The sequence below is a fragment of the Mauremys mutica genome, chromosome 5 (assembly GCF_020497125.1).
Source record: "Mauremys mutica isolate MM-2020 ecotype Southern chromosome 5, ASM2049712v1, whole genome shotgun sequence".
Classification (NCBI taxonomy): domain Eukaryota; kingdom Metazoa; phylum Chordata; order Testudines; family Geoemydidae; genus Mauremys; species Mauremys mutica.
In genome coordinates, this window is record NC_059076.1 from 13,043,360 (window position 1) to 13,057,440 (window position 14,081).

At 44.1% G+C, this 14,081-nt stretch overlaps 1 protein-coding gene across 2 annotated transcripts in view; it reads right to left on the reverse strand.

Moving 5' to 3' along the window:
- Positions 1-538: 538 nt before the first annotated feature.
- The window catches only part of LOC123371999 (protein TASOR-like), a 32,025-nt gene continuing 18,482 nt past the window's right edge, over positions 539-14,081 (reverse strand). Inside the window, exons 4-7 of one of the 2 annotated variants that reach the window (XM_045019916.1) lie at positions 13,806-14,040; positions 11,058-11,204; positions 2,730-2,892; positions 539-1,885 (exon numbers count right to left, since the gene is read on the reverse strand). In XM_045019916.1, the coding sequence (XP_044875851.1) occupies positions 1,854-1,885; positions 2,730-2,892; positions 11,058-11,204; positions 13,806-14,040 (577 nt within the window). In that variant the 3' untranslated portion in view covers positions 539-1,853. Of the gene's footprint in view, positions 2,587-2,729; positions 2,893-11,057; positions 11,205-13,805; positions 14,041-14,081 lie in introns of both variants that reach the window. The other variant, XM_045019915.1, reaches the window with a different exon arrangement.

Consider the following 14,081-nt stretch of genomic DNA (forward strand, 5'->3'; position numbering starts at 1 on the left):
AACTCATCTAGATATTTGCCTAGTTTTACAGCAGGCTGCATAAAAAGCACTAGCGAAGTCAGTACAAACTAAAATGTCATACAATGATTTGTTTATACTGCTCTATATACTATACACTGAAATGTAAGTACACTATTTATATTCCAAATTATTTATTTTATATTTTTCAATAATAGCGCGCGGTGACACTTTTGTTTTTTTATGTCTGATTTTGTAAGCATGTAGTTTTAAGTGAGTGGAAACTTATGCCCTTGGGAGGGAAGACCCAGAGTAAGGTGGTACTGCTGGGGGCAGAACCCTGAGGAAGGGGGCATCTGGGTCCGAGAGGGACACAGAGCCTAAGGCAGGTGAGACACCAACCAGAAGGAGATGCTCCGTAGCTGGAGTTGAGCTAATTCCCAAGATGACCACCAGGAGGCGCCATGCCAGTGAATCTCACCTTGCTGCAGAGTTGTATGTAAGTGTCTAATGGTGCACTTTGGTTCTTATGTTGTACACTTAAGCAAGTACTTTCTTGACAACAGCAGTCTTGCTCTCTACAATGTTTATTCTTGCAATTACCACATACAGTTATGCATCTAACTCCTAAAGCAGTTACTGGTCAGAGATTTTGTTAATCTCGTCTATAAAACAATAAAGGATTCAACATCAAATATCAGTGACTCAATACTCAACCAAAGACGGATCCCCTCCACACTTTGGGTTACATTCATAAACAAACTTAGGTGCAATGATGCTGAGTATTGCCATGCCCAACTTTCAGGCACCTAGAAAATCACTGGGATTCACAAAGCCTGAGTGCAGGACTAGGCTCTGTATACAATGAATGGGGAGAGATGGGGGATTCAGAATGGGAGACAGCTCCTGGTCTAAGACAGCCAGTGGGAGATGCCAGCCCCTGCCCCACTAACAAAGACAGGTACCTAAGTCTGGGCTGCAGGGCAGTGCCTCCCTCTGCTTGGGACTCAGTTGCAAACCCTCTCTTGGTGTTAGGTGCCCACACTGTTGGAAAAGGAGCTCCCTCATTACCCTAACCACTGGCCTAAAAATACTCACCTGAGATGTCCGAGAACCACAGTTCAAGTCCCCCCTCCACCTGAGAAGGGATTTGAACAAGAATCTGCCACTGACAGGGGAGTGCTCTAACCACTGGGTGATGGGGTATTTGGATGTGGCACTCCCTCAGCCTCTCCTGTTGAAGCTGTTGCACTCTAGATAAAGAGTCACTAGAGCAGGTGGACTGGATCCTGGTACTCCCACATGAGTACACTAACCACTAGACTACAAAGTCATTCTCATGCTTACGCACTGTCTCTCTGGCCTCGTTTTGAAGCTGTACCCTGGTGGATAAATAATGAAAGACGCATTGGGCACTCACATGAGAGGTCACAGATCCCTTCTCCCCCACATTTGGAGGTGGGGACTTAAACTGGGGGGGGGTCTTCTACATCTCAGGTGAATACCCTAACCACTGGGCTATGAATGATGAGGAAAGTCACCCTCCTCTTCTCCTGATGTTTAGTGTAAGCGTCTCTGTAGGGGCTTCCCACTCCAGTAGGCAAAGTCTGAGCACACTTCCTGGATCGGGCTCCACAGCTGAGTTAGGTGGAGGAACACCTATCTTCCCCTGGTTCACACATCACTCTGGCCCTTCAGCATCCACTCAAAGGCTGAAAACACAGGGGTTTGGGGAACTTTCACTACGAAAATTAAGATGCCAAGAGAGTTTAGGTGTCTACCAGGGTTCAGGTAGTTGAGTGGGAGCTTTGTGAGTGGCAGTTACCCATGGTAGCATCAACCCATGGAAGGAAAGTTATCTCAAATGGCTTGTTTTCTTTTCTTTTCCCTTTTGATTATTTTCCAGAGTAGTTCCAGAGTCCAGGGTCTAAGATCCAAGTGAAAGATAATCATGACTAAGGCACGAGCAGTAACACAAAAGCATCTCAGCAGAGAATCATAAAGGAAATCAGCCAAAATACAGTACAGGCACAGGAAAATCCCCCAGTGGAAGCATGCTTTTGAAAACAATCTTTTTACATTAACCTCCAAATTTTAGAAACAGTTTTCCCCTGGGCTTCCTCCATTCTTTAGAGCAAGTGCCATTTCACTTAACTTTAAGATCTTTTACATATTTTGGATATTTAGCATTAAATATTTTATGATGCTTCCATTTATTTGAACAGCAACTTGAATTTTTAACTCTTGGAAGTCCATCTCTAACTTCAATCCAAGCTGTTAAAGAATAAGCATCATCATCTCTTATAAAGACAATAAATCAATATTTGCTATGACAAAAGCAATAAAAATTAAGTTTACTTATTTGTAGCGACAGCTCTTGGAATAGATTTCCTCCTCCAATCAACACTTAAGTCTGAAGGCAAAATCCTAGCCTGTCTTGTGCAGGAACAGTGGAATAATAAGGCTGAGCACTGCTCTCAGAATTAGGCATCTGCCCTGGATAACATATGCAGCAACCCTCCAGGGACCTGAAGGGACGCACTCCCTTTTCCTCTGCATACTTGCTGCCATCAGTAGCTGGAACTGGGAGAAACATATTGTTCCATTTTGAAGTGGTAGCATGGGGTGCTGCAAAGCATAATTTTGACATTAGGGGGTGAGATATCCATTGTGGAAGGAGAACAATGATAACATAAAGCTGTTTAGAGAATTAGCTCCCCAATGCACTTTTAACATCCTACAGTTACTACATGCAGCTAAATGAATCTTACCAGAATACTTAGGAAATCCTTTAGACAGAAACCTCACAGATGTTATAAGAGGGTCAGTTTCCACCTTCTGGCCAACAAATCTTACTGTTACTACTGCATATGGAAGACACTGCCTAGGCTTATCCACTGGTTTTGAGTGTATATTGTATTCATAGAAGTAAACCTGTAATTTAAAGAAGAAGGTCACAAAAGTAAGTGGTTTGTTTTATCAACAGCTAAAATTGCATGAACTGTGGCATTTTATTACAGAACATGGGACTGGCCCTACTGGGTCACATCAGTGGTATATCTAGACCAGTATCCAGTCTTCCAACAGTGGCCAATGCCAGGTGCTTCAGAGGAAATGAAGAGAACACAGGCAATCATGGAGTCATCTGTCCCCTGGTATCCCTTCCCAGCTTCTAGCAAACAGAGGCTATGGACACTCAGAGCAAGGGGGTGCATTCCTCACCATCAGGGCTAACAGCCATTGCTGGACCTATCCTCCATGAATTTATCTACTTTTTTGAACCCTGTTATAGTCTTGGCCTTCACAACATCTCCGGCAATGAGTTCCACAGGGTAACTTTGTGTTGTGTGAAGAAGTGCTTCCTTTTGCGTGTTTTAAACCTTCTGCCTATTAATTTCATTAGGTGACTCCTTGTTCCTGCGTTCTATGAAGGAATAAATAACATTTCCTTAGTCTCTTTCTACCCACCAGGCAAGATTTTATAGACCTATATCAGATCCCGTCTTAGTCGTCTCTTTTCCAAGATGACAAAGCCCCAGTCTTGTTAATCTCTCCTCATATGGAAACTGTTCCATATCCCTAAGCATTTCTGTTGCCCTTCATTGTACCTTTTCCAATTCTAATAACTTTTTTGAGGTAGAGCGACCAGTACTGCAGGCAGTATTCAAGGTGTGGGTGTACTATGGATTTATATAAAGGCATTAGATTTTCTGTATTATCTATTCCTTTCCTAACAATTGTTAGCGTTTTTGACTGCTGCTGCCCATTGAGTGGATGTTTTCAGAGAACTATCGACAATGACCCCAAGATCTCACTCTTGAGTTGTAACATCTAATTTAGACCCCATCATTTTCTATGTATAGTTGGGATTATGTTTTCCAATGTGCATTGCTTTGTATTTATCAACACTGAATTTCATCCGCCATTTTCCTGCCCAGCCACCCAGTTTTGTGAGACCTCTTTGTAGCCCTTCACAGTCTGCTCTGGACTTAATTATTTTGAGTAATTTTGTATTACAGTACTATAATCCCAGCAAAACCTCGTCTAAAAATGTTAATCTCAGAGGGGATTAAAAACAAGATTTTAAAAAAATTAAATCATGTTTAAACTAGATTTATTTTATTTTCATGTTGCTAGTTCTTTCTTCCCACTTTCTAGTCTTAGACCACTAAAGTGGATCTTCTGCACCTGTTTCTTTAATTAGTTTCCTAATGATTGGTAGAATCAGTTTCACAGCTGTTGTTTTATTAGCCACTCTCACACTTAAAATGTTCATCTATATTGAAAATGAGAAACCCAGCTCCTCATTAACATCCTTATTGTGAGATTGCCACAAATTTACACACAAAACTGATGAGTCAATAGCCTGTGCTACATTTTCAACCAACAACACTTTCCAATGTACCGAACTTCTACACATCAAAAAAGCTTTGACCCGCTATAGTATACCAGTGCTTTTGAAAATCCCGCCCGTAGGTGCTTAACTTTAAGCTCCAATTTTTAAACATGTTGGCCTTTGTGTATAAAAAAAGTTCCTATTAACTTTGTTAATGTCTTCAAGGTCTAAACAAAGAAGTTATTTACATGTTGTTAACACTGAAGCAATTGCGTTTGAAGTGACAAGCATTTTGTGTCACTAAGATGAAAGATGTTAGACCAAGACCAAGCATGTGGACCAAGAGGATCCAGTGGCTATAGTGTACTCAGATTTTCAGAAAGCCTTTGAGAAGGTCCCTCACCAAAGGTTCTTATGCAAAGTAAGCTGCCATGGAATAAGCGGGAAGGTGCTCTCATGGATTGGTAAATGGTTAAGAGATAGGAAACAAAGGGTAGGTATTAATGGCCAGTTTTCGGAATGGAGAGAGGTAAATAGTGGTGTCCTCCAGGGTTCTGTTCTGGGACCAGTCCTATTTAACATTCATAAATGATCTGGAAAAAGGGGTAAACAGTGAGGTGGCAAAATTTGCAGATGATACAAAATTACTAAAGATAGTTAAGACCCAGGCAGACTGCAAAGAGCTACAAAAGGATCTCTCAAAACTGGGTGACTGGGCAACAAAATGGCAGATGAAATTTAATGTTGATAAAGTAATGCACATTGGAAAGCATAATCCCAACTATTCATATAAAATGATGGGTCTAAATTAGCTGTTACCACTCAAGAAAGAGATCTTGGAGTCTTTGTGGATAGTTCTCTGAAAACATCCACTCCATGTGCAGCGGCTGTCAAAAAAGCAAACAGAATGTTGGGAATAATTAAGAAAGGGATTGATAATAGGACAGAAAATATCATGTTGCACCTATATAAATCCATGGTACACCTATGTCTTGAATATTGTGTGCAGATGTGGTTGCCCCATCTCAAAAAAGATATACTGGAATTGGAAAAGATTCAGAAAAGGGCAACAAAATTATTAGGGATATGGAATGGCTTCTGTATGAGGAGAGATTAATAAGACTGGGACTTTTCAGCTTGGAAAAGAGACGGCTAAGGGGAGATATGATTGAGGTCTATAAAATCATGACTGGTGTAGAGAAAGTAGATAAGGAAGTGTTGTTTACTACTTTTCATAACACAAGAACAAAACAAAATTAATAGGCAGCAGGTGAAAGACAAATAAAGGAAGTATATGTTCCATTCTATGCATCCGAAGAAGTGGGCTGTAGCCCACGAAAGCTTATGCTCAAATAAATTTGTTAGTCTCTAAGGTGTCACAAGTACTTCTGTTCTATTTTCACACAATGCACAGTCAATCCGTGGAACTCCTTGCCAGAGGTTATTGTGAAGGCCAAGACCATAACAGGGTTCAAAGAAGAACTAGATAAATTCATGGAGGATAGGTTCATCAATGGCTATTAGCCAGGATGGGCAGGAATGGTGTCCCTAACCTCTGTTTGCCAGAAGCTGGGAATGAGCAACAGGAGATGGATCATTTGATGATTACCTGCTCTGTTCATTCCCTCTGGGGCACCTGGCACTGGCAACTGTCGAAAGACAGGATACTGGGCTAGATGAACCTTTGGTCTGACCCAATAGGGCCATTCTTATGTTTTTATGTTCTTATGTTAATAAAAATACAACAATAGCCCCTGATGTTAAGTACACAAGTCATCCCATTTAAATTAATGGACTATTCATGTACGTAAAGTTACATTCCTGCTTAAGTGTTTGCAGGATCAGGGCCTCAATTTGCCATATCTTGTATTTTGCCGACAGCACTTTTGTGAAATTCATATACGATGCCCGACCAAATATGATATTTCAAAAACAATCATATATCGTTACATTTTAATCTGAAGCTACAATAGCACAATTTTTCAAAATTGATTTTACAACGCCTCAACATGATTTAAATCAGTGATTTAATCACCTTGATTTAAACTGTTCCACCCTGATCTCAAATCCATTATGCTGAAAATGCCTGAAAATTTAAGGGTGAGGGGGCAGGTGGAAGGGAAACAATCTTTTTAAAAGATGAGCACTATTCTTCAAATTTAAAATATAAATATCTTCATTATAATGTTGTCCAACCAAATATAAATCTGATTTTGATCACATTATGTATTAAAAAACCTTATTTATTGAACAGTAAACAAAACCGTCTGCAAATACTGAAATCCATACATGTGTCATATGTATATTCACAATGTATTATGCAACTAAACAAATTAAGAGGTTGGAGTTTAGGTTGTACGTTGCAGCAGTTGTCAGTTCCTGGATACATGCAATAGTACTAGTGGAATGGAAAGTGTGTTAGAGATACTATTAGCATATGGTGTGGTTGAGTTATTGTGATGGTGTGCTGAGTGGACACAACACAATACGTTCAACTGCCATTGAGTTGTGTAAGGAAATTGTTGTAAATAATATTAATAAACTTCAGAAGTAGGCTATGCTATGCATTTTGCTAGAATCCGGAGAGGAGAAAGTTTTCAAGTCTGAGAATTCAGTAATTTATATGCTACAGGGATCTGAAGAGAGGTTATATTTAGAGTCATTGAGTTTAAGGCCAGAAGGGACCACCTGATCCTCTAGTCGGACCTCCTGTATATCACAGGCCACCAACAGCACCCGCACACTAAACCCAGCTACTAAAATTAGACCAAAGTATTACCGCCCACAGAAGACTAGACTATTATGTGCCACAGGCAGAGATTTTAAGGGGCTGAGGTGTACCAGAGGGAAAAGATTGAGATATACCCAGATAATTCGGGCAAGTGACCCGCACCGACACACTGCAGAGGATGCGAAAACCCCCAGGGTCACTGCCAATCTGACCTTGGGGAATATTCCATCTCGACTGCATACAGGGTGACCAGTTAAACCCTGAGCATGTGAGCAAGAACCAGCCAGCCAAGCACCTGAGCAAGAGAATGCTCAGCACCACCTCAGAGCCCTGGCCCTCCCCGCCCAGTGCCCCATCTCCAGCTCTGGCCATCCCTATTGCTTCAGAAGGAGGAAATAAATAAAAAACAACCCAGAATACATGGAGGGGAGGGGAATCCCTTCCTGACTCCTGCAGGTGGCCAGCTGAAACCCTGAGGCATTAGCTTTTAGAAACATAAGACAAACTGGAAACGAGCCCCAGGGCTGCTGAGCCCTTCACTCCACCCAGGCAACCCTGTCATACACAGTAACTCCTCACTTAACGTTGTAGTTATGTTCCTGAAAAATGCGACTTTAAGTGAAATGATGTTAAGCGAATCCAATTTCCCCATAAGAATTAATGTAAATAGGGGGGGTTAGGTTCCAGGGCAGCTTCCCCTACTCTGCAAACACCGGGGGTGGGGGGTTCAACTTTCAGCCTGCCCACTCCACCCCTTCCCCCAAGCCCCCACCCTTGACCCGCCTCTTCTCCCCCCCCAACTTCTCCCCCTTTATCTCGCTCGCTGCATCCTGGCTCCTCCCCTCTCCCTCCCCTCCCTTCTAAATGCCAAGCCAGCTGATTGCCACATTTGGGAGGGAGGGGGGAGGCGCGCCGAGTCCTCGCTCCTCCCCGCTCCCTTCTGCCCGGGGCAATCAGCTGGCTTGCCACGTTCAGGAGGCAGGGGAGGGAGGGGGAGCCTGCGCCGAGTCCTCCCACCTCCCCCCTCCCTCCTGCCTCCACAAGCCAGCTGATTGCCCCGGGCAGGAGGCGGAGGGAGGCGGGGGAAGGCGCTGATCCGCGGGGTCTGCTGGCAGGTGGGAGGTGCTGTGGGGAGAGGGGTGGGCGTAGGGAGGCTGCCAGCTGTGGAGAAAGCAGGCAGCCAAACAACGTAAGAGTGGAGCATTGCACAACTTTAAACGAGCATGTTCCCTAACTGATCAGCAACGTAACAACGAAACAACGTTAATGGGGACGACTTTAAGTGAGGAGTTGCTGTAATCACCCCCAGAAATTTGTCCAGCCTTCTATTAAAACTAATCAAGTTGTTTGCCCCCTACAACTCCCGCTGGGAGGCTGTTCCAGGACCTCACCCCTCTGACGGTTAGAAACTGTCTTCTAACTGCCAGCCTGAGTTTGTTCATGGCCAGTTGATATCCATTTGTTCTTGTGCCAACACCGTCCTTCAGCTTAAATAGCTCTTCACCCTCCCCCATTAATCTTCCCCCCACCCCAATGTATTTACCGGCCCCCTCTCAGCCTTCTTTTAGCCAGGCTAAACAAGCCAAGCTAAACAAGCCAAGCTAAAGCTAAACAAGCCAAGCTCTTCCAATCTCCTCTTGTAAGACCAGTCCTTATGAAAACATTTCTTAAAAAGGACATAACTATAGGTGTCGCTATCTGAGCCACCTACAATACTTGATATACACATACGACAAACATAAGAAGTTTTAAAAAGTTACAGAATGTATCATCGGCATTTCTAAGGCTGCACAGTCGAAGGTAGCCAAGAAGTTGAAAAAGGTGAGCTTTCACCAGGAAGACGTGCTTAGAGACTTTGTTGAGAGCTGTTTAAATGTAGTGCAGGGGGCAGAAGCTGCTTGGGAGAGACAACAAGGTCCACAGGATAGGGCACTGTTCTATTTGCTCTGCCACTGAGTTGCTGGGTGACCCTGGGCAAGTCACTTCCCCTCTCTGTACCTCCATGTCCTCTCCCACCCCTTGTTTTGTCTATACAGCTTGTAAGCGCCTCTGGGCAGGGACTGTGCCTTCCACTAGGCACTACTGTGTTATAAATATTGAACAACACTGTATCTATAGAACAACTGGCAGAGGCAAACCACAATGAGATCTGGGACAACTGGTAATTTTTTAAAAGAAATATTTAGGATTAAGGGTCCTTTTTGCCTTTATTCTTCCTAACTGAAAGTCTGTGTCTCAGCACATGCTGGCAACTGAACTCTTCCCAGACACTCATCAGGAGCCCTCCATCTCCCACTATATGCAATGGGACTGAAGTCACAGGCTGCCATTTCCCTACTTGTGCAAGAGAAAGATTAGTCTGCCCAGGGCCTCTCGAGTGAAGCTATGCTGCCCTGAGAAGATGAAAGCCCCTATGTTGTCAGGAGGCATAGATAAACATGGATGGCAATGGAATACAAGCACAGATGGAGAAGGGGGAGGTTTGTCTTTTTATTATTATTCAATTTAATTTTTTTAAGATCGCCGTATCATTAATGGTCCATAATCGGAAAGTAACACAAGGTCTGTATTGTGAATAAACTGAACATTTTTACAAGAGATGAACAAAGCTGAAGGGGAAAAATGTTTTCTGTAGATAGTTGCTACCAGAGATCACCACTCTTGGTTTTTTGCTCAGCAATTGTGACTGGTTCACCTCATCCCTTGATTTCAAGTTTGAGCTAACTCCGGCACACCCAGTGCTGAAGTATGGGGAGCAACTGATTTAGCCACTCGCTCTGGATTTTGGGGGCCAGTTTGCAATCTCATTTACACAGATTAGTAATCAGTAGAGCTACTCTGAATTTACATTGTGTAAATGAGATCAGATCGCCCCTCGATTCTATTCACAAATTGGAACTGAAAAACTAAATCTGTTTTAGTTCACACCTTTCATTATTTTGGTGCAAATCTTTCTGTGGGTACTCTGATTCTAGATTAAGAGGATCCGCACAGAGATTTGCACTCACAGAGATTTGCACTAAAATAACAAAGGCTGTCAATTAAAATCAATTCAGCGATTTTGGTTTATGTCTGAAGTGACCATCCTAAACCCAGATTAAGGGGCACCTTTCCTCCTCCTTTAACATCCATACTTCTGCCAGTGGTTGCTTCACATCATCTGGGTCACTCAAGCCACTGAACAGTTGTCATCCCTGAAGGTGTTTACTCAGCTCTCACCACACAGTCTGCCCTGCTCTCAGTGGAGCTTTCCCAGCTGTGCCAGAGTCTTCATTGCATCAGCAGTTTCTGGACTACAGCACTATCCAGCTATGACTTAGTTTCCCCTGGTTGCCTTGATGATCCTCTTTACATGTACATACATTATCTTTGCCTGACCATCAGGCTGATCAGACAATCAAATACAGATTCCTTTGTCTAGTACAGACCTGTTTACCAACTCCCCCAACATGCCTGGTTTCAACACTTCAGTCATAATTCTAGCATCTATCCTTAACTCTTAATAACTGCTGTGTACATACATCACACAAGAATATTAATGAGCAGTGAACTGATATTTTTAAAATGATACATCACAGTGCATATTTTGTACAAAGATTATTACAATAGTGTGTAGGGTGTGAAAACAGAGGTGCTTCGTGTCACAGATGGACAAGCATAAAACTGGCATTTTCTAACTTTTGAATGCTTGACGTTGCAACCCAAATAATGTTTTTAACAGTTTTTTGTAAGTATTGAACTAAGAGTCATGCAGTCACTATCTAAAGCCTGCGGAGGGTCCGCTGGTCCCACGGCTCCACCGAAGCCACGGGTCCACCAGAGCCGTGGGACCGGCGACCGGCAACCAGCAGAGCGCCCCCCGCGGCGTGTTGCCGTGCTTGGGGCGACGAAATGGCTAGAGCCGCCCCTGAATCTGGCCCTAGCATTTTGTTCTCATATTGTGCTTCCAGGGTGGGAACAAGGAAAGATGATATATACAATTCTATTTAGATGCTGTATAAACAAATCAAGTGAAATAAAAGGTCAACAAACCGATGAGCCAATGGCCTGCAGATCAACTGGATCTTTAAGTGTAGGAGCAATTCTAGACATGTGGCAATCAAAGTTCGGGGTAGGATCCAGGGCAACTTTCTTTTTACCCATAGGAGGCTGAATTTTTTTTACCTTTCCGAAGAGAACCTGCTCAAATAAAGCAGAAGATTTCAACAAGGATGTGCCAAAATCAATCTATTATAGTTTAGGTTAAAGCAAACATACACTACCCACTTCCAGAGGAAAGCAGGAAAATTAAGAACGCAACAAAAGGGAACGGCTTCCAAGAAATAACAACTGTCTAAGGAAATATAAGTATTAAAAAAAACCCAGTTTTTAAGGCTTCTGTTGTCAGCATAGCTAGATACTTAGAAATGGTACTGCCTGCCCACCTGTTCTTATTTTAAATTATCTCCATTATCTCTCCTGTTTACATACTTTGTGGAATGTACAAAATACAAGGGATGTATCACTAACAGTGCATCAGTTTCCAGATAACATAGCTTAAATAAGAGGCAAATGACTCATGAGCACCACAAAGCAATTAGCTTGAAAGAGTATTCACCAGGGTAAAATCTTCAAAAGTGCTTATGTGACCTAGGAACCCAAGTCTCGTTTTCAGAAGCAACTTAGGTACTTAGGAGCCTAACTCCCACTAAAAGTCAATGAGGCTTCTCAGTAACTTTTGAAAACAGGATTTAGGCTCTGTGACTGAGTGCTGAGAGCCAGCAGCTGATCCAGCACTCTGGTCACTAGACACCAACTAGTTCATAGAATCATAGAATCTCAGCGTTGGAAGGGACCTCAGGAGGTCATCTAGTCCAACCCCCTGCTCAAAGCAGGACCAAACCCAACTAAATCATCCCAGCCAGGGCTTTGTCAAGCCTGACCTTAAAAACCTCTAAGGAAGGAGATTCCACTACCTCCCTAGGTAACCCATTCCAGTTCTTCACCACCCTACTAGTGAAAAAGTTTTTCCTAATGTCCAACCTAAACCTCCCCCTCTGCAACTTGAGACCATTACTCCTTGTTCTGTCATCTTCTACCACTGAGAACAGTCTAGATCCATCCTCTTTGGAACCCCCTTTCAGGTAGTTGAAAGCAGCTATCAAATCCCCCCTCATTCTTCTCTTCTGCAGACTAAACAATCCCAGTTCCCTCAGCCTCTCCTCATAAGTCATGTGCTCCAGCCCCCTAAGCATTTTTGTTGCCCTCCGCTGGACTCTCTCCAATTTATCCACATCCTTCTTGTAGTGTGGGGCCCAAAACTGGACACAGTACTCCAAATGAGGCCTCACCAGTGCTGAGTAGAGGGGAATGATCACATCCCTCGATCTGCTGGAAATGCCCCTACTTATACAACCCAAAATGCCATTAGCCTTCTTGGCAACAAGGGCACACTGTTGACTCATATTCAGCTTTTCGTCCACCGTAACCCCTAGGTCCTTTTCTGCAGAACTGCTGCCCAGCCATTCGGTCCCTAGTCTGTAACAGTGCATGGGATTCTTCCGTCCTAAGTGCAGGACTCTGCACTTGTCCTTGTTGTCCTTGTTGAACCTCATCATATTTCTTTTGGCCCAATCCTATTCCCCCAGAGAAGCCCTAATTGAGGAGCAGAAGACTATAATCAGACTGTGGGCGGATGAGTTAAGGAGTTAATTATCTAATCAGATGAGAAGGTAGCTAAAAAGCATAAGAAGGAAACACAAGGGGAGGAGAGAAGACTAGCAAATCCCAGGGGTAGCCAGATCTCTGGCTGGTGAGACTGCTTCCTCTTCAAGCAGAAAGCTGCGGACAGACTGAGGGTGGAAGGACACTGCAGGCAGACATGCTGCATGGCAACTGTGACGGGGGCAAACGGACGCTGCAGGTGGAAGTGCTGCACAGCGACTGGGTTGGTGTCAGGAGGACACTGCAGGTAAAAGTGTTATATAGAGGCTATGATGGTGGCAGAACACTGCAGGCAGACATGCTGCACGGGGATCATGATAGCAGCTGAGAGCAGAAGGATGCTGCAGGTGGCAGTGCTACATGGGGTCTGTAGTGGAAGGATGCTGCAGGCAGAAGAGCTGCACAGGACTGACAATGGCGGAAGGACATCGCAGGTAGAAGTGTTGCCTGGGTACTCTGACAGTGGCAAAAGGACACAGAACGTGGCAGTGCTTCGTGGGGATCGTGACGGTAGCGGAAGGACATGGATGTGGTCCTGTGGTTAGAAGTGCTTCACGGGGACTGTGGCGGTGGTAACAAATAAAAACGCACTCAGGTGCTGACAATCAAGAGGCATCCAAGACGGTGTGTGAGGGACCCCAAGGTGGGAGAGGAGCCTGCCCTGTTACCAGGGCCAGCTCCAGGCACCAGTGAAGGAAGCAGGTGCTTGGGGCAGCCAATACAAAGGGGGCAGCACTCCGTCCAGTATCGGGGCAACACCTCTGGGTCTTTGGCAGGAATTGGGCAGCGGGTCCCTCAGTCCTTCTTCCTTTTTGGAAGTGCCGCCGAAGAGGAAGACAGGGAGCGAAGGACCTGCCGCCGAATTGCCGCCGAAGAGGAAGACAGGGAGTGAAGGACCTGCCGCCGAATTGCCGCCGAAGAATGAAGCAGCATAACTGAGCTACCGCCGATCGCCTTTTTTTTTTTTTAGCCGCTTGGGATGGCAGAAAAGCTGGAGCCGGCCCTGCCTGTTACAGGCGCCTAGAGCACGGGTGCACTTTTGAAAATGTTCCCCCTAACTCTATACATGGCACCTACCTTGAAAACGAGGATGTTTTCTGCACTGATCAATCTATTTGCATAATTCAAAGCAACATCAACATGTCTGAATAAATAAACTCCAAGGAGGGGATTTCCTAATTCCTTCATTGCAGACTCGCTGGTATGTATTCCACTCTGGTAAATTTTTGAGACCTCATCCCAAGGCAGCACCAAAAAACAAAAATGTTCCTCAAGTTCTCTGCCTTGCCTTCCTTCTTCACGCATCTTGGCCCTAGCAATGAAATAAAAAGAGGTTACACACTTTGACAGCTA